Source organism: Dermacentor variabilis, chromosome 3 (genome assembly GCF_050947875.1).
Source record: "Dermacentor variabilis isolate Ectoservices chromosome 3, ASM5094787v1, whole genome shotgun sequence".
Classification (NCBI taxonomy): domain Eukaryota; kingdom Metazoa; phylum Arthropoda; class Arachnida; order Ixodida; family Ixodidae; genus Dermacentor; species Dermacentor variabilis.
Window position 1 is genome coordinate 29,422,527 of NC_134570.1, and position 23,704 is coordinate 29,446,230.

At 51.1% G+C, this 23,704-nt stretch overlaps 1 protein-coding gene across 3 annotated transcripts in view; it reads left to right on the top strand.

Moving 5' to 3' along the window:
• The window catches only part of spen (spen family transcriptional repressor split ends), a 194,079-nt gene that overhangs the window by 119,969 nt on the left and 50,406 nt on the right, over nucleotides 1-23,704 (top strand). For all 3 annotated transcript variants that reach the window (XM_075684609.1, XM_075684610.1, XM_075684611.1), the window contains exon 2: nucleotides 5,238-5,618. In XM_075684609.1, coding sequence (XP_075540724.1) covers nucleotides 5,238-5,618 — 381 coding nt within the window. The remainder of the gene's footprint in view (nucleotides 1-5,237; nucleotides 5,619-23,704) is intronic.

Sequence of the window (23,704 nt, forward strand, 5' to 3'; positions counted from 1 at the left end):
GCTGGGGGGAGTGTGCGCGCGCGCGATAATAGCCCCTGAGATGGCGAGTATGAGCATTGGTAGGAGGATAAAATAAGCGCCCGGCTCCAAAGGAGAAGACAGCAACAAAAAATAAAGCTGACGTCGTTTCGTTCGCTCGCTCGCTGTTCCAGCGTTCTCTGTAGCCGACGTGCCTTTCCCTGTGCACTGCGGCTTCTGCAGGCTTGCGTGTGCTTTTTTTTATTTTCTTGTCTGTCTCCTTCCCCTCCACCAGTGCTCCTCGGCGTTCTTTTCAAACTCTACCAGGGCCCGCTCCTCCTCCTCCTCCTCCTCCTCCTCCCAACTCTGCTCTTGTGCGGGCTTCGTTCCTCCCAGGGCTTATTCTAGGGGGGCGCGCGCGCGGTCTTTATGCGTGTGTTCTGGTTATACTGCACAGTTTTTTTCTTCTTCTGTTTTGCTTCTCGTGTCGCTTTGTGCGGCGCGCACTTGCCGGGCCCTGCTGCTGGCTGGCTCGCTGTTGCTCTGGTTGCGCTGCAGGGAGAATCTCTCCCTCTTTTTTTTTTTCGTCGCCGTCTTGTGCTGGGAGCAGCAAGAGCGTTCGTGTAGCTCTCTGCCTCGCTCGCTGACGCAGCGGCGCAATTTGGACCGGCGGCGTGTTTCTTTCGGAGCCCCCACCCGGCTGACGCGACTTCAGAATGACGACGCTTTCGTGGTCTTTTTCTTTTGCCTTCTTTCGTTCCCTCCGAGCTCATCTCTTGCGCCCGCTGTGTGTGGGAACCCGCACGAGCGAGAGAGAGCGGCGAATGAAAGAAAAGGGATGGGGTGCGATTTTGCGAGATAATTACGACCCGTCCAAAACTAGTGCGAACGTAATTGCGCCCCTCCGCGCAGCTAGCCAGCGCCAACGGCTTTAGCTGGCCGGGCGGCTACGACTGGCGCTCTTCTGCGGCGGCACTACCCCATCCGGGGCCTGCGGCAAGCGCTCTCTTCTGGACTTGTGGGGGTGCGGCATGTTTGAATTTTAGTTTTCGGCTGCTGCTGAACTTCTGGCGAGCTGCTGCCCTGAATGCCACTACTGCAGGCGCTACGTGACTGTTAGCAAATGAAGGGATTCGTTTGCCGGGCTCGGCTGAACGAACGACGGGAGTGCGTATTCCGTCGGCTGCTGTCCGTGTGTGGCCTGCTAGAATGAGTGGCGCGGACGGATAAAACGTCTTCGAAAGCGTTGACGCTGGGTGACATGGAGTCAAAAGTTCTGATTTGCGAGCGTTCCTCTCTCTTGTCTACTGCCTCTTCATTGCGCTTGTACTCAGTAGTAGGGAGGAAACAGCGCTCGAAAATTTGCGACCGACGCTTGTTTCATTAGACGTGCCTTAGGTGGCCGATTTATGAAAATCATCGAATGGCTTGCATCGGCTTGCTATGTCTTCTCCGCGTGTTTACGTTTTATCGATTTTTTTTTTGTGACGTCGTTTTGAGCGCTTCACACACACTTTCTGGAATGTCGTAGTAGCATTAGAGACGTCAAGTAACCATCAGTCATGCGTGAGGAACTCTGAAACGCGTGAATGTCGCTAAGTAGTATGTAGTCATTTCGAGGCAGGAGAATCACAACCGCCGCATGAAGCACACAAAAATTTAAGCCAGCGAAAGCTTAGCGGCAGTTAACTGTTCTTACTTTAATTGAAATGTGGAAATGATGCGGACAAGGCACGAATAGACGAATTGTCGTAGGTGGGAGCCGCATCCACATCTTTCGCGTTGCACCCACAATGCTTTTACCATTGAGCTACAACTACCCCAGGCGTCGCGTATGGTCTCGGACAATCTTGGTATTCCTCGGTGAAACACCCCGAGTAGCTCAATTTCCGCACCCGTGCGCGTGTATGCGGCCCCGATTAGCGATCTCGCGCTTCAGCTCTGTGACGTTCTTCTACGTAGCGTCGACGGGCCGTTATAGTCGAATGTGCCAGTGGCTGCTCCAAGCCGTTCCACTCGCCACAACAGCGAAAGACCGCGCTTTCATTGCAAGTCGGCGACTTCTCGTCCTCTTGGTCATTGCGCTCGCGAAGATGCTCCCCACAGTTCGAGGCAGAAAGATTCCGAAACGAGGGCTATGCACAAAACCAGTATGTACAAACGGTATGCAAATATACGATTGGAGCACTTACTACTGGATGAACGCATATCGATTGACGTTGTTTAGTTTGTCGAGGTCAACAAGTTAGTGCCGCCTGCGTATCTCACGCTTTGAAGATAACACGAGAGAGAGAATTCCAGTTGTGACGAAGTCCACCTTTCAGCATTAACTCGCAACGGCTGCAGTAGTCGTACCTAGCAACGCTGAGAGGGTTCATACGCAGCATATTTATAGTGTGCAGAATACTGCTATAAATATAAGGAAGTGTTTCATTTCAGTGAGGCTTTAGACATATTTTAATCGGAGAAGCCGAGCTCCATCAGCAGTGACTGTCGGTCGCTGCGGAGAGCTAGTTCAGTGACAGTGCCTTCTCATTTGCCTTTTTTTAAACGCGAACAGTCAACTGAGGGAAAGGAAACGCAACGAAGGAGGTATAGAAAGCGGTGATGTTTCATACCCGGCAATACGTACGTCCTGAAACCATATAAAGTGCAGTCCGTGCTTCTGTGCAGGACAGCCTCAACTAGCAGGCGTTATACAGTTACGGGGTCGCACCCGCCAAGCCAAGAAATTGTTGCGTCCGTGTTCCCGAAAGTTGTTTGATTTTTCTCATTTTGAGGAACACAAGATTAAGAACGGGAGCCCGCTGTCATGCGCCTTCAAGCGGCGCTGCTTCAGTTTAGTCTCCTATAGTTGTCGGTAAAACACCAACTCCAGTACGCCGTCGAACGCTGCTTCACCGATCCCTTCAGCTGTCGTGGCCTGTCATGAAAACGCGAGTCAAGTGTCCGGTGTCGTGTGGCAGCATATGGATGCGTGAATTCGCCTTAATGGAACGCGGTTGTTTGTTCCTTGCTCCACGGGGTCTTTCAGGGATGCCGCATACTCACCGTGCCTATCGTATTACGTGCCCCATCCGCGGAGCTTCCGCAGATTCGACGTTGGTATTGGCGTGTAATAGTGCACCACCGGATGATTCGATCGTGCCTCACCGGAAGCAATTCCCGTTGCCCCCATCGGCATCTCGTTACACGGGCACTCCGTTCTGCGCAAGTTCCATCAGCCTCTCGCATCCTTCGGGTCGTCGTCGTCTTCTCTCGGAACGAGGAAAAAGCATAGACTGAAGGGTGGAGGGAGGGAGGGGGGGAGATATTTCTTTCCCGGCAGGCGCTTTTTCTTTTTCTGTTCGTATTTTTGTTATCTCGAGCTTTGTTTCTACTTTGCTTTCTCCCTTTCTCGCGTTCCTCTTCACGCCAGGATGACTGCGCGCTGCAGCGGCCTCACAACTAGCGGCGCGTGCGCAGCAGCTTTCTTTTCCTGGTGACGTAAAGTCGTCGAGCAATGCGGATGTTTTCATCGCCGCGCCAATGCCTCGGCACGGGAGGTGGGGAGGTGTCTCCATCCCTGAGCGAGCCCCCCGCTGCGCGCTGCTGACGGTACAGAGACACAGGCCCGCCTCCCCCCCCCACCCCCCTCTCTCCACACACAAACACCCTCTTCGCCCAATTAAACCTTTGTGTGGTACTCCCACAATGCAGTGGCACGACGATTCCGCTAAATGTTTCATTGGTTGTTGTCTTCCTTTTCCCGCTCTCACGCCACTGCCTTACCCAGGCTTCGAATCACACCACCACCCGTTCGTTATGTCCGCTCCTACGGCAGTGTACACCCCGTATACTACGCATGGCGTGCAGCCCGTTCGGTTCGCAGCGTTGTTGTTGGCGTGTTCGCAGCTGCTGTTCGGTCCATTCCGGGGGGAAAATGCCAGGCCCGTTCATTACGGCGCGGTTCCCTTCGCTTTCCTGCCAAGCCCGGTGGTAAACTGCGCGCGCGCTATAGGCGCGGTTGCTACACGGTTATGGTCCGGGAGAAAAAAAAAGAAGAAACGCCGGAACACGGGTAAACAGAGGAAGGAAACGAGCTCTCTCTCGTCCCATTGTGCAGGGTGTGCTTATGTGTAGTAGCAGCTGCAACTAACACAACGGGACCACGCACTAGAAATAAGGATGTCACCGCGCTCATACGCAGTCTGTGCTCGACGCTAAGCGCTATTCTGCTTAGCTCCACCTCCTTCTGAAGAGTGTGCATCATCTTATCTGAGCCTTGCGAGGACCGCGATCCTCCCTCTTTGCTTCTCTTTGCTGAAACAGTAACGGCTTCCGACGCTAGGTTACGAAAGAAGCACGTTGTGTGCTTGTGACGTTGTGTGAATGTATATAGGGCGAGCCACGGGGGGTGCAAGGATGCTCTGCGAATTGTGTACCCGAGGGTGAATGCTGAATAAATAAGTTCCATAGACGGATTGGAACGGTGTAGTAGGTCGTCCTCTTCAGCCCTTTCGCTCGTGGATGGCGCTCGTGCCGAGAGTCCGTGCCCTGCGCTAACGGTCGGTCCCAAACGCCGGTGACTAATAAGCGGCTTTGCAAAATGAATGAATGAATGAATGAATGAATGAATGAATGAATGAATGAATGAATGAATGAATGACCTATTTATCCACAATACTGGTACGATGGTTTTTCTTTTCTTTCAAATGGGCGGCTTAATTAGGGTGTGGAAATGGGTGGAAAGATGATAATCGCAGTCGTAACAGCAACAGAAGGTCTGACCTTGCTGGCGGATGTTCGTTGAGCACTCGCGTTTGTGTTTCACACGCATTGACGCGTATGTGCATTTGTAGAGTTTCGCAGCGCACCCTTCCATCAGTAACAGCGTAACAGAACTGACCATTCATATCGAGAATTTATTTTTCGCTCGGTAATACTGACTCGAAAGTCAATCACCACCTGTTGCTGTTTGTCACGCGTACGGCTGGTGCGTACGGAAGTGAAATAGTTCTTTCATGAGAAGTTTATGTCTGCTATACTGTGCAGGCCTCGCGCGTCGTTATAGTAGGGGCAAAAAAAAAAAAAAAGTCGAAACGCGCGACAGCACTCGGGTGCGCTGCTTTAGTCCCCTGTAGTGAGGCGTTTACTTCCTCACATTCCCTTCGATGCCACGGCAAAGGTATTTGCTCCCTGGCGCTTATTTCCAGCCGACGTGTTCATCATTGAATCGCGTTTGCCTGCAAGCGCGAGTGACGGCTAAATAAAATCGCCGCCCTCCTTCTTCTGCGCAGGTATGGTAAGGTGCAGAGCGTGAAGATCCGTCGCGATGCGGACGGCGTTTGCGCTACGGTGTCGTTCATCGACCTCCGGTCGGCGGCCAAGGCGCACGTGGCCGAGAACAAGCTGGACGATCGGCTACTCAAGACCGAGTACTACGAGCCGGCCGCGGCCACCCTCTTCTCGCACGACGACGGCGCGGCCGGCGCGTCATCGTCGTCGGCCTCTGCGGCGGCCGCGTCCCGGGTCGCGCCGTCTGCCCTGGTCGCGCCCGGCGGCACCGTCGGAGCCGGCGGCGGCGGCTCGGCGCTCGTCGGACCCGGCTGCCCGCCGTCGGCGGCCGTCGCGCCTCCCGGCGCACCCTACGCCCCGCAGGGTCCCGCGAGGAACCCAAGGTTCGTATACCGCATTGCACGCTAACGCCATCTTGGTCTGCTGTTGGTTGTTGCCGTTGTCTTCTGGTACAGTCAGTGCAGATATGCGCGTGAACGGTGTGGTTTCGTTGCTCGATCGTACGTTATTGTTTTCTGACGTGGATCTTGAGGTCCACACAGAGATGGAAGCGAACACCGTTTCTATCACCTTGCTTGATCGTACGGATCTACGGGTGTGTTTTGACCTCTTATCGTTCCTACTGGTTTCCAAAATAGGTCGAGTACGAGCCTTTCTTTAGTACTATGGCACTGCTCCTGACACTCGTTAGAAAAAAAGATCGAGATTGATTGACCCACCCATTTTTTTTTCTTTTTTTTCTTATGGTGTAACTTTAGATTGAACATTTCCTTGCCAAATGCGTCGGCAGGTAGTTCGGCGGCTCATTGAGAGTTGTGTGAGTGAGCGAGTACACATCTGGTACATATATGGTACGTACCTACACGAGGGAGGTATGGATCTGTTGAGGATGGCAGCTTTAACAATACGACCCGCAAAGTCGGTGGTTTGCTCTGGAAACTCTTGTAAGCTGTCGCTATAATTTTATTTGTGCCAAAGTTTGGAGGCTTACTCTGACTTTGCGGCTAACAGGGACATCCAAAGGTAGCGTTCGTTTCGACGACGCCCGGGGAGGTATGGAAACCTATGCAGGCGTCCAGACGTGCCCTTATAATCCCCCCTTCCCCTCTTAGCGCGCTAGGTTGATTAATGGTGTCTAATGCAACCCGCGCAGTTGTTGGCCGTGAACAGAGTGGTGTGGGACGGCGAAGACACCTTGCGAACGTTTTTTACGGCAACATCGGCATCCTTGAAGGTGCTTGTCTGAAATAACTTCGTTACACTTTTTTTTCCCTAACTTCCCAAGTTCATCTTCAGAACGCGACATTACAGTGGAATATGTGTTGCTTATCTGCGATGTTCGTTACTTCGCTGAGATTGCAGGTGAAAATGTATTTGTATACGATAACCCTGTTGCAAGCATTGGGAATAATCACACGAAGCTATCTGGTAGCCGTTCTCGTGTTTTCCATGAGTCCCTGCAGCTGATAGCGTCGGCTTACGTCGTTAAACATTTATGACACCAGTTATTCGACAGTGCGAATTTAGTACACAAATAAATATAGTGCTAAATTATACCTTACTTCTGGCATTTATTAAAGTTGAGTGGATATCGCGTTGCCCTGACTGTAAACATCATAAGTGTTCCAGACTGCGCAAGTGCAACCACCTTCGCTGCAAAACCGTTCTTTGCCTGAACATTTGTTGAAATAGGAGCCGAACGAGGCTGTTCCTTTATTAGGGCAAACGCGGACACATAGTCGTGACCAGCACACATGCTTATCTTCCTGGAGAAACCCTAGACGCCTTTTTTTTTTTTGTATCCTGTGTGGCACGTTGGGATATCAGTTGGTGTTGTCAAAAAAGTCACGTGAAAGACGAACGGACGAGCGAGCGAGCCTGTGCATCTAGCGAAAAACAGCAGTGTTAGAAAGCTAAAATGAGGCAGTGTTCTGCTGAGAGATCAGGAGCGTAGTGTGTTGGTGTGTGCCTGTGTGTTTGGTGTTTCACCGGGGGCGACTACCGAAGCGGTGGGGAGGGGAGCCCAGCTGGCCGCTTCGTTCCAAGCCGAGGAGAGGATACCTAACCCCCCGGATACTGACAACGGCCAGCCGTGTGTCCAAGAAGTGTGCTTTCCCGCAGTGCTCGACAGTCGGCCTCAACCCGAGGCCAGAAGAAGCCGGTGTGACAGTGCCTTCGTCGACGACCGGATGGATTATCGCCGCCCCCTGTGGTGATGCCCATCCCCCAACCAACATGCCCCTCTCCCTCCCCCACCTCCTCCTCGCCCACATCCTTCCTGCAACCTCCATCGTCACTTCCGCGGAGGCGTCGTCACCCAGGATTACCCTCTTTGGTTTACCACACTTACCGGAGTTTCTTCTGAGTTTTTGCGTTTACTACACCGCCGTCCGAGCAGTGTGTCCCGCGCCGCGTGAATGTGATGCCTGGCCCGGATTAAATATCGCCGCCATCTTCGACCCGCCCCGTGGATAGATGGATGTCGGCGACCCGGCGCGGCTTGTGGTGATATCCTTCGCCCCTTCCCCTCCCCCCCCCCACCCGCCCACCCACTCCTTTTCCTTCCTTAACATCACCTCACCGCGCGCGCGCGTGTGTGTGATCGTGACGCCTCAGTCGTCGTGCCCGAAGACTACACCCACCGTCTTCGAGTTTGTGGCTTCTCCGCCATGTGCTTGCCCCTTGGATCGCGCTGTTGGATGCTCCCCGTGGTTGTGCTCACTGTAGTCTTCTGAGTGTTTACTTTGGTTTCTTACGTTTTTCTCCCCCCTTCCCCCCCTTTTTTTTTCAAGAAAAAGCATAGCAGATTTAGGGAAATTAGCTTGCTGGCTCGCCCGTTCGTTCATTGCGAAATGTGGATCACATGGTGCCCTGTATGCATGCCTATTAACTGCTGTAGTGGCCCAGTTTGTTCGACTGCAAAGGAACCAATTGGGGCGTGCCGAGAAAGTTAAGCAGCGCTATGCGCTCGGTTCTGTTTGTCACTGCTGCCCGTATGCACATCGTGGCCTTTTGCTTGCCGGCGTATTGGGGAGTCGTCTTCCCTAGGCATCAGTGATATGATTAGTGGGCAAACTCTAATTACTTCTCGAAGCTAACGTTAACACTTTCATCGCTATGGCGTTCTTGCGTGAGCCAAGGCCGCCCGTATACCGAAATACTCTGTGACGTTTCGTTTACGGTGTGCAAATTAGAAGCTTGCTGAAGGAAGCTAAATAGATAGGTTAGCGGAACCTTAACAAAACGATACGATGATACGCACACTTTTTTCTTCAAGGGCGCTCTTTGAGTGTTCTTTTTTTTTTTTCTGTGGTTGATCCAGCTTTGAGAATTCCGACGGTGTGCCCGGGATCATAAAACATGCCGTAGTCCTTATGCCAGCTCGCCGCGGCACACCTGCAGCATTTCATATGACGCGCGACCTTGTAGGAAACTCCGCAAAACTTGCTACGAACCCACCAACATCTTAATTCCTTCTTTTCTTTTTTTTCTTTTTCCATCAACGTGTGACCTTCTCAAAACTTGTACAACTAGCGGACCTGCCACAGCAGCCCCCACTGCCAAGACGACGCGTCGCCTTTGTCAGCGACGTCATTGTCAGCTCGTTGCTTTACGTGGCCCGCATACGGGAGCCGGCATGCCACGTGGCGCGGTTCTCCCCTGCGGGAGATGGCGAAATATGCGTGGTATTAGGGGCCAATGTATGACCGGGATTGGGGGAGGGCTCGGAGGGAGTAGAAGGAAAGAGAAGGGGTAGGCCGGCGGCTATGGGGCTTTGTATGGCGCCACTAATACGGGCCCGCAGGCAGCGTTATTTTTTACGAGTTTTCTCAGCGTCTTTCTTCTTGCCCTCGACGTGATTTCGCTTCCTGCATACCGGCTTGACATGCGTAGTATGCAGACTCCGCCTTTTACTTTTTCGGTTGACGTAAACGGTGGCGGCGAAGGAGAGAGGCCGTCCTTATCGTGGCCAACATCTGGGTGCTTGAAAGCATATGGGCTATTGTCTTTTTGTTTCTTTAATTCTTCGTTTTACTTCGTTTCGTGTTCCGAGAGAAAAAAGGACTAGGGGGGGGGGGGGGGGTATTTTCTGCAACACCCCTCCCTCCCTCCCCCGCCTATTTGACCAATTGCTGTCTGTGCTGACAGAGTTTGCGGCAAACCTTGCGTACTCTTCATTTTGGAATTCTAGGTTAGGCCGAGAAAAAAAAAAAGAAAAAAAAACGGAAGGTGTGGGACGTTGCCAATAAGGGGCGGTAATCGTGTACGAGCTAGCGGTTTCGTGAAATCTTTGGCTGCGAGCCGAATGCACGACGTCGCTCACAAATCCATGTCGCCTCTTCCTTATCGATCACGGAACAGCCATGCTAGACGACAGCCTAGGTATTCATCTATATCAGCGCTGTACTTACATTATGTGCGTTCGCGCTTCGAAGCGCAGTTACCGAGAGACGTTGATATTGATGGATGTTCACTTCCACCGTGACGTCACGTAAACCGACGAACGTGATTGGCTGGCCCGTGCGTACCAAATTCTTTTTAACTTACGCGGAGTTACATGTTCTCAGCGACTATAGTGCCGCTCCTTTCTGTCCACTTTCCCTCCCTATTTCCCCACGAGACTTATTAGGGCAAAGAACGAGGCTGGTTTTGGTCACGTCGCGTTACAGCTGCACTTGGCAATACTTCGAAAGTAGTTAGCTAGGCGCAGCTATTTCATTATGCGATCCGCAGCCCTTGTACCTAAGGCTTTGTGTGATTCGAGCCTTCATTTTCTCCAGGTGGTGATAAATGTATCGTTCTCACCCAACTAAATGCAACAGCCTCGGAACAATACTTCAGGAACCTCGGCTCACCTAATGTGGCTTTTTACCCAACTAAATGCAACAGCCTCGGAACAATACTTCAGGAACCTCGGCTTACTTAATGTGGCTTTTTGGTGTCCATTTAACGCGTTGCATTTGCGTCCACTTGCCACCAATACTGCCACTGCTGCTCGCACACTGTCGACGGTATTTCACCGTGCGTGACGTCGTTGAAGGCATGCTTTGCTCGAACTTTCGAGCAGCTGACTGTGTCAATGCGTCGGTAATCTCCACGTCGCCTAACCGAGGGAGTTTACGGACTACGTGGTAAACAGGGAGGTTATTATTAATACTATGATTATTTTTTGTAATGCCAAAATCTGCTACTCCTAAAATGGTTACGTGCTCAGCCAGCCAGTCTAGAGTGTAAGACGTTCCTGCAGAAATTACTGCAGCACTGCGTTTATTCCGCTACCGTGGCAGTGACGAGTGGTCCGTGGGTTTGCTAACCAACCGCGCCCCGGCGACAGACCGTCCGACGTGGTTCGGAACCAAGGACCGCATGACGGATTACAATGAAATCACGAAGGCCTACCGCCTGGCTCGCAGGACTCTCCCACTCCCGCACCCGAGACTGAGTCGAGCGGAGGCGGTAGTACTGTAGACAGCTCCAGACCGGATCGCTAGCGAGCCCGAGACTGATGAATCGCATGTACCCCGAGACATATCCGACAGATATGTGCAAAGTCTGCCGGAGGGAGACCGCAGACAACACGCACATCTTGTGGGACTGCGTCAAATATCCAGAAGAAGCAAAATCAAGAACGCTCCCACCGCGGCTCGAGGCAGCCGCGAAGAGCTACGACCGAGACGATCAGTTCTGGGCCGTCCAGCAGGTCCTCGAGGCGCTCGAGATGCACGGAACCAGCGAGCCGGCAACGGCGAGCGGAGACCCGCGCCGAGTAACGGCGACTTCGAGGATGACGTAGGCCCTCGTCGGGGCGCGCGAGCGCCCAACTGCAGGCATAAATAAAGTTGGCTCCAATCCAATCCAATGTCTAACCTTCGTGCACGCTTGGCTTAGGCGTTCTTGTGGCATTTTTTAGTACGCTTTTTCTTTCTAAATTTCGAAGAAATCGTATTTTTTTTTAACGCGTGAGGACAGTAAGACGTTTCAAACAGTCATCTATTTTGTTGAAAATGATCAATTTGCAAAGCCACAAAGCTGTTCGAAGCCAGAAGGACGAATGTTACTTGAAGCTTGCGCAGACCATGTATCGCCACAGTTTCCTCTAATTTTTGCAGGAGGGACTGATAATATTCTAGCGCTCATGCCTCGCTGACCAGTCGATGATAGTGACCGGCGTGATGGTGGCGGTAATAGTAGCCCCCTGCTCTGCTCGTATGTCGACATGCGACATCGAGCAGCTTGCGTGCTTCGTTTAATTGGGAGCAGCTAGTCGGAATTACAGCCGTTGTACTCCTGCCTATCTTTGGGGCAGAACCAAGCAAGAAGCTGGCGTGACCCCCCCCCCCCTCTCTCTCTCTCTCTCTCTCTCTCTCTCACACACACACACACACACACACACACACACACACACACACACACACACACACACACACACACACACACACACACACACACACACACACACACACACACACACACACACACACACACACACACACACACACACACACGCGAGCGCTTCCTGGTCCTCAGCCCGTTTATAAACAGCCCGCTGGCGTCCTGTGCCTCGCTTAATTACATTTTAACTGGACAGCGCTGGTCTATCTTTGGTTGTACTACTTTTCCTTTTTTTTTTACAATCTTTTGTGCGACGCAGCCCAGCGTAGAGAAGAAATGGGTCGCATAAAAACAAAACTCCCATGCAAGAGTGTCTGCATTTTGCCGTTCGGTTAGTTGCGTTACAAGAAAAGAAAGAAACACGTCCGCCGTAAAACCCCATATCCAGTTATCCGCTGGGGTTCACCGACCGCGGTGGTTCAATGGCTGTCACGTTCTGCTGCTAATTACGAGGTCGCGGGCTCGATTTCCGGCCACGACGACCGCCCTTCGGTGGGGGCGGAATGCGAAAACAGCCGGGTACTTAAGATTTCGGTGCACGTTAGAGAACCCCAAGTGGTACAAATTATCGGAGTCCTCCTCTACGGCGTGCCTCATAATCAGATTGTGACTTTGGCACGTGGAACCCCGTAATTTAATTTTGAATTAGCTGTGGCGGCGACGAAGACGCGACGCGTGCTGATGATGATATGTGCAGACGAAGAACACGGAGAATAGGTATATGATCCGTATATCCTTTATCTCTTAACAATCGTTAGTCGGGAGTCCACCCGAGTTCTCTGCCGGTTTTGGTGGGGAATGCATTTGTCTGAACCCGTTGACGTGTTTGATGGTGACCCACCAGCAGTGGCCAAAGTGTTGGGCGCATCTCTTCCGGTTGAATGGTCCAGCTCTCCCAAATGAATGGAACGGAGAGTGGTATGTATAAGTGGAGAAAAGATGGAATTCACACATTGGGTTCACACGTGCGTTAAAATGGATGTGCGTCAAAATTAAATTCATTTTAATTCACATAGTTGTGTCCGACAAGTGTGTCGGACTTTCGGTAACCAGGCCATCGCATGAGTTTCAGCGCGATTCCCTTGCCACGGAAAGTTCCGCCGGGGCGTATGCGGTTAGGCCGAGACCAGAATCCCCCCCCGCGCACATTTCTGTCACCCCTATCTTTCCAGTTCTCTTATTTGTGTTACCTTTCTTTGAAAGGGAGTGCTTAAAATGCAGTCCGCGTATATCGCGTGACCAGTTCGCTGTGCCGTCCTTGTCGTCTTCCTGGCCACCAGCGGTTAGGCGAGAGAAAAAAAGAAATGAAACGCATCGTGAGCGGATTTTCAGAACTGAAAGGAGCAGAAGAGAAACACTGTCGGCGTGATTCTGGTTTTTCCCGTTGTTTCATTGTGCGATGAAATTTCGTCGCCTGCACGCTCGTAGCCATGCAGAGCGCGCGTGCGAGTGTATGCGTCTCGCCAGTGTGCGTGACGCGTCTATTCTCATTTATTTCTCGGTTAACCCCCCTTTTTTCCATCTCATTATCTGCGTTTGTGCCGCAACCTTCGTGCTGCCCAATGCCCGGCGCGTCCAGAAAAAAAAAAAAAAAAAGAACAGCCGCGTAGCGAGGTCTGCGCCTAATGTGCGCCCGCACGCAAGCGAGCCGTGTATACCGTCGCGCGCGCGTATGCACCCGTCGACGCTGACAAACAAGTAAACAAAGCGGCAATTTCTTTTCTCCACTCCCACTGCATATTCGCACTTTCGTCTGATTGCCTCGTTTGTAAACCTTACGCTAACGGCTGCAGGTTTACCGTGGTTAGTAAGAAACCTTTGAAATGGCGGCATCTTGCAAAATACTTAATGTTGAAAGCTTGGGCGAGTTGGCGAAGCGTCCTTGCGAGGTATACAGCGCGAGAGCTCCAGGACACAAAAGAGACCTCGTGCTTTCCGTGCGGGTATAAGAACCTGCGCTGTCCTTCGCAGAAATATCTGAACTGTCCATTGGCGCGCCCGTGCATCGTAATACTGGAAACGTGCACTGCGTTGATGGGACACGCACACGTGGGTTGTGCCGTCCGATTCCACACTGCGTGCCTATAGGCTGCGAAGAAAGTTATTTTTCGCGGCGTCCCAAGTGTGCAAACCTTATGCCCGCGATTGTACACCGCACGACCCAAGGGTGCGGCCGCGACCGCCACCGGAAGTCCCAATTATCAATGTGAGACAGTTATTGCTGTAAAGGTAACTGCCATTGCAAGGCAGCTATCACAGGTAGCTCACAGCAAAACAACTATCACTGAAAGGTAGCTATCATTATAAGGCAGTCGTGGATCGTTGCAAGGCAGCTGTCACTGTAAGCTGTCGCAACAAAACAGCTATCACCGTAAGCCGGTCTTGGATTGATGCGTGCAGTGTAGCTATCGCTGTAGGGTAGCTGTCATTGCGAGACAGATATCACTGTACGACACGCAGTGTTCTTTGGAAAAGCCCAGCCAGTCGAGAAAGTTACCTGATCTGTAGTCATCACTTCCCCCCCACCCCGATAAAAACAAATGCGATACAAGAGAACCCGCTGTGTGACTGCGTACAGGAACCGGAAGCTGACGTCCGTTCTCTGATGTCTAAACTCTTTTCTTCAACACCCGTTTCTCTTATTAGTGAATATCACAGCGTCAATCCAACCAGCATTGTGGTATCGGGAAGGTCACACGAGCGCCGGCACGGCAAGGTGACGGGCGACCGTTGAGCTACCCTAAGAAGCCCAAAGGGGGTGTGGAGCGCCAGGCGAAAGAAACGAACTAGACGCATCCGGGGTTTGTGGCGCGACTCCCGCTCAGCCACGTGATCCCTTATTATATAAAGATGGGTGACGTCAAAGTGACGTAGGAGTTATACAAGGTGACCAGCAGAAGGGAAACCGAAGCTGACACACTGTGACACAACAAAGACGTCTTAAGATTGGCGCAACGCATTTTAATGACACGATTGTCATTAGTGTCTTTGCTTTTAAGGTGTTACCTTAGCCTGAAGAAATGTACGCACATCGTCTGAAGTCTGTATAAGCTGTCCCTTAAAGAGTGGATGGGGCGGGAACCAGCTTTTATCTTTGGTTCCGTCTTTTCTGTGCGCCCTTGTATCTGTAGCCAACATATCACGAAACCACGGCACAAAACAAAACAGACGCGTCAGAACTCAATTCCCTCTCGTTTGATGGGCCGCTCTGTAACGCCAGCCTGCACCAACAACGACGGGACTGTCCCGACCAACCGTGGTTGCGCAACGTGTCAGCCCGCGGGGCTGCAAGGCGCTGCGAAAATTAAATTCCTCGCAGGCTTCGCCTACGCACTGGTTCCGTTTTCTTTGCATTCTATTTCGTTCCATGGAGGTCGGGCCTTCCGCCCTGGTGGTTCCAGCGAACTCTGCGCTTGCCCAATTGGTGATACATTTTTTTTTTTCGTTTTTTACGTGGTTTTCGCGCTACTTTCTCTCTCTCCTTCCAACGCGGACCACCTTTTCCTGTTCTCGTGGGTGCATCGGGAACAATCCGTTATTTCGTCGTCATTGCCTAACGCTCCCAGCGGGGCACAGTGCTCGGGATACAATTACGCCCGATGCCGACCGGACTGCCGCTTAGACGTTTGTTTCTTTTGTTTCTTGCTCTCGTCGTCACGTTCTGCGCTGGCGCAAGATGAAGGGGAGTTTGCGAAATTATTGCGGCCGTATTGTTTCCTCTCGCATCTTTATCTTCTGCGGGACCCGCTCGCTCCCTCGCTCGCTCGCCTGCCTTACGCAACGCCTTTTATGGCCGCTCGTTTCGCGTGTTACGGACGATTGTATTATGCGAGTACTCGCGCGGAAAATGGCGCGAACCGGGTCGATGTGAACGAGAGCGCGAGGCGCTACATCCCGCATCACCTGATCCCGTCAACCAGTTGTGAACGCGACGCGCATGCGCCGCAGTTCCGTTTCGCAGTTCCTCGCGAAAATCGCCAGAGGGAACTGTTCCGCTGGCGTCTGCGGCAGCTGCTAGTGTGGCGGTTCAGGTGGAGCGTAGGAGCACAGTGTACTAAGCCCCTTCTAGTGCACTGCAGCAGGAGTGACGGGCAGAACATGGATTTGTCTCTGGCTTCAAATGATTCTGTGACTTCCCAAATCGCTCATTTTTCACCAACATATTCGCTGTAAACGCAATAATTCGCAATGACTGTGCACATCTGCAGAGTCTTGCTGCCTTCGTGCGTTTAGAAAAAAAAAAATATATTGCTCGTAAATTTAGGCTGCTGATGTTCGAACGTAATAAATAAAGGCACAACCGTGAATATGTACTGCCCGCCATTTCCGTGGTAGTTGAACTATGGCAGCTCCGAATTTTCCTCTGTGGTGATTTTGGTGGAAAGATTCCTGTTTTCTTATGACGCGCTTCTGCGTCGATCTGGCTGGCCACAGAGGGCTGTTGCTCAAGCGAGAGAGAGAGGGGGGGGGGAAACAAATCGTGGCGCGCTTGCCCGCCCCCTGCCGGAAGTTTCGCTCACAACAGTCGGTTCGCTTTCGTGCGCGCGTATCCTCCGGTGATGTTTCCGGCTCTGCGAAAAAAAAAAAAAAAAAAGAAAAAGGAGAGTGACAAGTGAATTCTGCGTCGTTGCTTCTGTACAGTTATTTGTTTTGCCTGTGTGGGAATTGTGCAGCCGCGCCGAGTGTATTGTGTAGCATTGTGTAGCGTCCTGCTTTGCGGCAGCCGCTTTCGGCAACGCGTCGCCGCGCTGGTTTACGCAGTTGGCTCACAAAAGTGGCTGTCGCAGGTGCGACGGATGGGTGTTTCGCGGCCATGTGCGCTCGGAAACTGGGTTTGCGCGCGCGCATGTGCGACTCTCAGTCTTGTCTGTCGGGCGCGCGCGCGCGCGTTGGGAAACGAGGGCGACCGAGGACGCGCGTGCGAGCTCACGAGAAATGCACTTTTTGAGTGCGTGCTGGATACCCTCCCCCCTCCCCCTCCCTACCCCCCCGGGATAAAATTTAACTCTTTCTGGTGCAGTGATGTACCTGTTCCGGGAATCCTGACGGCATTTACAGCTAATGTCCGACGCGGAAAAAAAGCGAACGCCAGAGCTAATCCCTGAAATCTCAGCGTCAGCTACACTGTGGTTACGTAAACTGCCGTCAGTTTTGACACCTTTTGTGCACCGCAGATAAACGTGGTTCTCGCACGATATTTGGAAATGATCGTGCGACGCACCAAGCCGAAGTGAAACCGCTGTGCGGGCGGGCGGGTATCTTTGGAGGATGCTGTACCCGAGGCGTATCACTTGCCTTGGGTATCGTATCACATACTCCTGATATGTAATTTGCGGCAATACTTCTAAAACCGTTATGATTGTGAATTAAAATTGAAGAAGCACGCGCTTCCTCGATCGCATTGTTTTTGTTTCAATTAATAAGAAAAAGCCTTTGATGCATTGCCTGAAACTGCACTGACAATTTCTTTTTTTATTTTCTTTCCGTCGTTTTTCATTCAGATGCACGAAATATAAGTTTCTCACTCCAGTGGTAAAATTCGGACTAGAAAGGGTTGAATGTAAATTTTCTGCTTATGCAGTTAGTTGAATTTCTATAAATTGGTAAATTTATGAAGGCCGATGGAGTTAATTGTCGCTTCACAAATTGGCCGGGTTTTTTTAATATTTTTTATTTATTTATGATTATTATTATCTCTTTTTTTTTTTTTGACGTCGTGAATCGTGTTTTTTCTTTCTTTTTTTGACGTCGTGGAGTTTACGAGCGCCTAGCTAATTTTTTTTTTTTTTCCCTCGGTGAAGGGCGACTACATTGTACTGTAAAAGAACTCAAGAAGTTTCAAGAGCTTTTTACTGAACCACAAAGGCCCGAATACGAAAACCAAATTGTTTGAAATTTGTAACGTCACACTGACGCGTTGGGGTTCCAGCACGAAATAAAAAAAATTAATTTCAACTTTGACTTTTTTAATAACTGGTCTATCCTACGAAATTAACGAAAGTACAGTTCTGTAGGAATAATTTCTCACTATAAACATGCGCGAGCGACAACTCTGTATACGGAAGGGAGCCCGCACTTTCTGTCCGAGCTAAACACAATCTACTCGCCTGCACGTCGACGTTAGTGCACGACGAATGACTGCGTCCCGGTTCCGTCGGCAATTTGCGGTTGCATCCACAGGCGGGCGCAGTAAAGGCGAACCGCGCGTTAATTGGCCGCCACAATGAGATAGCGAGAAGATAGCGCGCTGTAGTAAATCTATACAAGCTGCTCCGCGACTATTCGACGCATATATAGATAACGAGTAGCGTCTGTACTTGAGCCCTAATGACGCCAACCTTCGCTTCCATGTAGGAGCATTTCAGAGATTAGGAGGCGTTATGCTAAACTTGCCATTGCCATTTCTCCAGGTAGGACGTGCGCAGACGAAGGGGCAACGACCTCTTTATTTTACCCAACATGCATCCTCGACTGCGCTTACGTTCCTTTGGATGACGTTATCTTAATCTGATCGATAACCGGCCATACGCGTACTTGACGCGTCCAACTTCACTTGCCCAAAGACGTTTTTACATGAAGCAAGATTGGAACAACTGGTTCAGCTTTATTTCTGGCCCTGACTGTACGCAACCTTAAAAAAAGAAAGAAATAGAAAGGCTCGCTCCAGCTTTTGGAAACACTACTGTAGGAAATCAGAATTATGGATTTTTGTCACGCTAAGCTGGGTTTAAATGATACCCGTGGCGTGTTACAGCGTTAATCGCAGTTAGTTATTGGCTGCACACTTTTACTTTCTAATTGAAGCTGCCATTTTCGTGTTTCTAAAGTTGTCCCTACATTTTCTGTTTCATCGCTAGTTGCGCACTTCCTTTGTATCGTCGCAGTTTTTGTTTCTCATCCTCCGTTGCCTAATATTGGTAAAAAACTTCGAGGACGCCTAAGCACTAATGGGGACGCCCCCGAGTAAGCTGAGGTGATGTTGACGTCAGCTCTTTCGTCACGCCTGGCTTGGCAATGGAAATGTCGGTTCAAGTAGCACGATTTCATAAAGCAGGGTGCACAGACCTGCTGTCTAGGAGTCGCTGGTTTAGTCCAGCGGGGGGACTAGACACTCGGCTTCTGAGCGTGGGGTTGTAGGTTCGAATCTCACAACCAACGCTTTTCGAATATATATATATATATATATATATATATATATATATATATATATATATATATATATATATATACGAGTCGTCCTTAGCGATTACCGAGGTGAAGTGTAAACGCAGATGAGTGCTTGCACGGTCAAGGTACGCGCAGATGACACGCGCTTCCAAGAAGCGCGAGGGTGACGGGGCGTCGCGGCGAGGCCTTCTTTCACCCATCACCTGGCGCGCTATCTCGGCAGCAGGTTAACTTTCGCCCGCTCCGCTCCGTCAAGGCGCGCATGCGCGTGACATATGATCGTTGCCATTGGGAAGCTAGGTGCCGTTTCGATGCTACAGACGCTGGCTTTTTCGCCCAGTGGGCGTTTGATGCTTTCGCATCAAAATGTTATATAATTCATGACGTGAGAATACTTTCTTAGCTTCAGCCTGTTGTTTCGCGTTGCAAAAAGTTTAGCTGATACGAAGCAGCGTGCAGATGTGCGTTCATGATAACCCATGAGGTTGTTTGTGTCTTGCGGGGCGAAAAGGCAGTGGGATCTCATTCGGGACGCAGTCCCGGGTCCACATTAGGCGCATCTTCCGTGCTCCGTCTCGCAAACGCGTTCATTGCGTTAGTAGAAACCTTTACGACTGGCTAGAGTCGGGAACGTGAGCGGACGTCGTGTTCAGAGAAGTGGAAAACGAGGGAAAGAAGATTACTAACCTCCAACCAGCCGTCGCGATCTCGGAGGCCACGCACGACCCTTCTAATAGTGCGGCGTCGCCCCAAGTGAGTCTATCGGTGGACATTGCGCGAGCCTTTCTTCCTGTTGGTTCACGCGACGCGTACCTTTAAGGGCACTGCACGGTATTGAGTGAGGCGGAGTGTTACGAATTCGAAAAATGTGTCGTTAACCCTGAGCGTTCTTGCATCGTGATGATCTGATCAGGGGTGATAGTCCGCACAAATTAGGCGTCAAAGTGTGACGCACGCCTTGCGGTCGGCCAGAGGTTCACACTGTCAGTGCAGCCTGCACTGGATCTCGAAGGCCGCGCTATTGGCCGAGTCACGACGACGACGAAGTCGCATGTGTGTGTGTCACATGCGCGAGCGCAATGCGAAATATGCGGCTTCTGCTCTCACCTGGAACAAGCTGCATTTTCTAACCTTCGTTTCCCTTATTATTCCTGCGTGTCAGTTAAAACGGAAAGCTAATTTACTCTATGCTCGCCGTGCCGTCATTATCCGTTGGCTTCATGCGGTTCTACGTGACAAAACACACATGCGCGCACACACGAGACCCTTGGTTTCTTTGTTCTCCTGTATGCTATTCTCCTTCATGTTAACCGACGATGGTTGCGGCATGCTTTGCTCGATGACAGTCGGAAGTCCCAGTGTGGTTCAGCATATTCGATGTTCGTCGTGTTCGGTTCGACTATTTGAATCTTCCCGGTGAACGCTGCTTCCAACACGCCCTCGCAAAACGTCTCTGCAAACATCCCACTTGCTCTTTTGACGGACCATGTTTTGTGGACCGCCCCTGAAAGAGGCCGAGGGCTGCATTTTGAGAGGTGGACCTCGCGGCTGTCGCGCTACGATGCGCTTGCATGCACGACGATTGTAAAAAGTTTTAACAGCTGCGTCCGACCGCTCCAACCGGTTCGCCATTGCCCCATTGTTTCGCAAAATGTCAGCGTGTCCGCCGCTTCGACTTCCCCAATTCGCGTATGGGGTGTCGCTCGTGGGTGGCCGCCCGCCCATCGGCCGCGCCATCGTCTCCCTTGACATTTAGTCTGCTTGCTGCGCCCTTTGGGGGTTGCGAGTGAGGGCTGAGCGCAGCTGTGCAAACTCTACCGTCCCGTTATCAGGGCCCGGCCACGGCTCGGACGACCTTCTGCGCGTGCCCCCGTCGTTGATAACGCCGTGGAGGCAGACGGCGGCTCGTTATGGCTGCCGGCCAACGTGTGCACACACGTGCCGTTCGCTTCCGCGTTTTATCAGCAACACTTCCGGCTCAGTCAGCGATCGTGAATTGCGGCTTGCTGTCTTCGCTGTGACTCAGACGCAGCTAGCTTCTGTTGCTAAGCGAAAAGATTGCGGGTTTGAATCCCGGCCTTGGTGGCCAGATGATTTCACGACAGAATGTGCGGTAGGATTTGTGTGGGCGTTGGAAGGACCTCCGAGGTGGCAGAAAGCTAAACCGGAACTATTCACTATACGGCGCTCCTCGAAGCTCAAGTGTAACTTTGCAAGGTTAAAACCATAGCGAGGAATCTTTGAAGACTATGTAACAGAGCTGCGGAACCTTGGGTGTTTCGCGTAGCTCTGTCAGTCGTTACATACAAGACCGTCTGTGCTTCAGTATGTTTAGCTCTTCGTCGGTCATTGTGCTGTCGTTGACTATAGCGATTAGCGAACGTAGACGAGCCAGATATATTATGCACCACATCGTCAGTTCGGAAACCAGCGTCTTATTCAGAGCGGCTGTACTCGCATATGGTGTTCTTCAAAAGATAAGCAGCAATTCTCGAAGGGACTAGTATTATTTATGCACCATGCAACGGAAGCATTGTCTAGCAGCGATAGCGTTCCAGATACCGACGAATCGAGAGAGAAAGAGAGAAAAGCAGCAACTTATTTCTTCTGTTGTATGATTTCGGTGCAACCAATGCACTACACAGGACTGAGCTCACAACCTTCAAACTGTGGCAGTCCCGCGAGAATTGATATATTTAAGCATGTGATAGCGCAGACTACGGTCCGTTCGCGATTGATACGGCCCTTCGCTATAGCGAGATGACCTGTTTGTAACCTGGTCGATTAGTCGGTCAGCACGAATCACGAGAAGCATTGAGAATTAAACCGTAGGAATATGTTATAAGGCGTAAAACCAGTGTTGCAGCGAGGGAAAAATTTGGCTGATGTCTGACCAGTGACGGGGACGCTCGACTAAACACTCTCTCTGCTTATTGCGCAATACCAGAGTGGTGTCTGTCCTCGGATCTTGGTAAGCTGAGCTTGCCCGACACGAACCGCCTTCTTCTTCTTCTTTTTTTTTTTCATGAATTCTGCTTCTTCATGAATTCTGACCTAGACACTCTCCTGAAGTGCAAGGACCAATTCGCTCACCCAAAATCTCTAAGCCACGTTCGTAAATGTGTGCAGTAGTGCGTCAGTTCTGTGCTGTAGTTCAAAAACCCACGAATGACGTTCAAACAACGTCCGTAAATTAGCCTCTACAACCGGCCATGGATGTTCAGAGGCTGCTAATAAAAAAAACGAATGGCTTCATTATTAGCATCTTTGCAGCGCATCTTTGCAGCTATACTAACGGAACGTTTATTTACCTGCAATAGCAGTGGAAGATGCCGTGGCCTCTTTTATGACGCGCCGGTGATTTTCCGTAGCACTCGCTTAACGGATGCTGTTAGAGATACGAAGGCTTCGTCTCGCTTGTTTGTTTTTCAATGCCACATCCGTGGATGGATGATACGTTGTTAGGACGTCGTTTTGTGGAACTCGATGCCGCTACGATCGGAACGACGACCTCTCGAAACCCACTGGATAAATTAAGGCTACCTCTTTTCGAACGAGATACCTCCTCACGTAGACCGTGTTAACGAAACTTCGTTGTAACGCGACCATCATTGACCGCTGCTTCGACGAGGTGCTCATTATGGTGTCGATTTCTTTCGTGACTGTCAGGGTTCCCGAAGCGCGAACCAGTGGAGGAGACGTAGTTACGTAAGTGTTGTGCACATGGGACCTAGACTTTCTCGTCATTAAAAGTGTTGTCGATGCTTTCACAAATGGTGGTGTTCGAGGCGCGTCAGCGGGGTTAAGAGTCAAGCACGCGCAGTCCGTGCTTAGCGGAGGTCAATCGCACTGGCGCCCTGCGTTCAGGAGTGTACACCTACCAGGTCTACTTTGTCAAGCAGCTGCCACCTCTTGTTCATGTGTCATGCTTTCCGTGGACGGACGGTGCTTCAGTGGCGGTAAGCGAGAGGAAACAAAGGACCGAGCGAGAAAAAGGGATGAAAGAAAGAAAGACTCCAATGAATGATAAAGGGCAGCGTTGATAACGCAACACTTCGGGACCCCGCTCGTTCGCTTGTGTGTGTGTCCGTCCTCTCGGTCTCTGCGATAAGATGAACTTGGAACAATGTCGCCTCTCGCGCGAGAGCGTTACGCGGCTGTTTCGAATGTCGAGAGGCTCCGAGCATGGTCCGAGTGCTGCTTGACCCTTTCGCTGCGCGGCCGGCAAGTGCGTCATTCGGCAGGGTGTTATCACCTCGGGCCAGTGGCAGAGGCGATGCGCACTTTGGGGGGACATTTTTTTTTTTCTCGCCTTCTTTATTCCTTTCCGTTGTTGCGTGTGCGCTCGTGTTATTCCTGCTCGTTTCTTTTGTCGTCAACTTCTGCGTGCGTTGTCCTTCGGAAACAGCGCACGGCGGGAACGGTTTTTGAGAGCGCGGCAGATCATGCGAGGCCCGCAATAGCCGCCCACGCAGCGCAGCGTGGAGCGCTTTGGAGTATACCACGGTGTCGGTGCTCTCCCCTTAACCCTTACAACTGCTTAATAACAGGAATAGAGTTTATGAATAATACTGAATTACCTAAACTTATTTCTTTCTCTTTAGGGTCCCTTAAAAGATTTCTCCTGTATTCCTTGTTTTCCACATTAGCGGGTCGTAAATGGAAACATTATGGTCACAGTTTCGTCTTTGGGAAAGTACCCCGTGAAGCGGTGTAATGCCAGGAATAGTTGCTAAGTTATGTCTCTAATTGAGCCTTTGAATGGTACAGGCTTGTGTGCGGTGTCTATTTATACTTATCTTTTTTCTTTCGTTTTTTTTTTCTGAAAGCCCAGAATGAGTATTGTGTGTCTCTTTAGCAGCGCTTTTCCTGCATAAATGGAGCATTCAGCACCCGGCTAAGCGTGAAG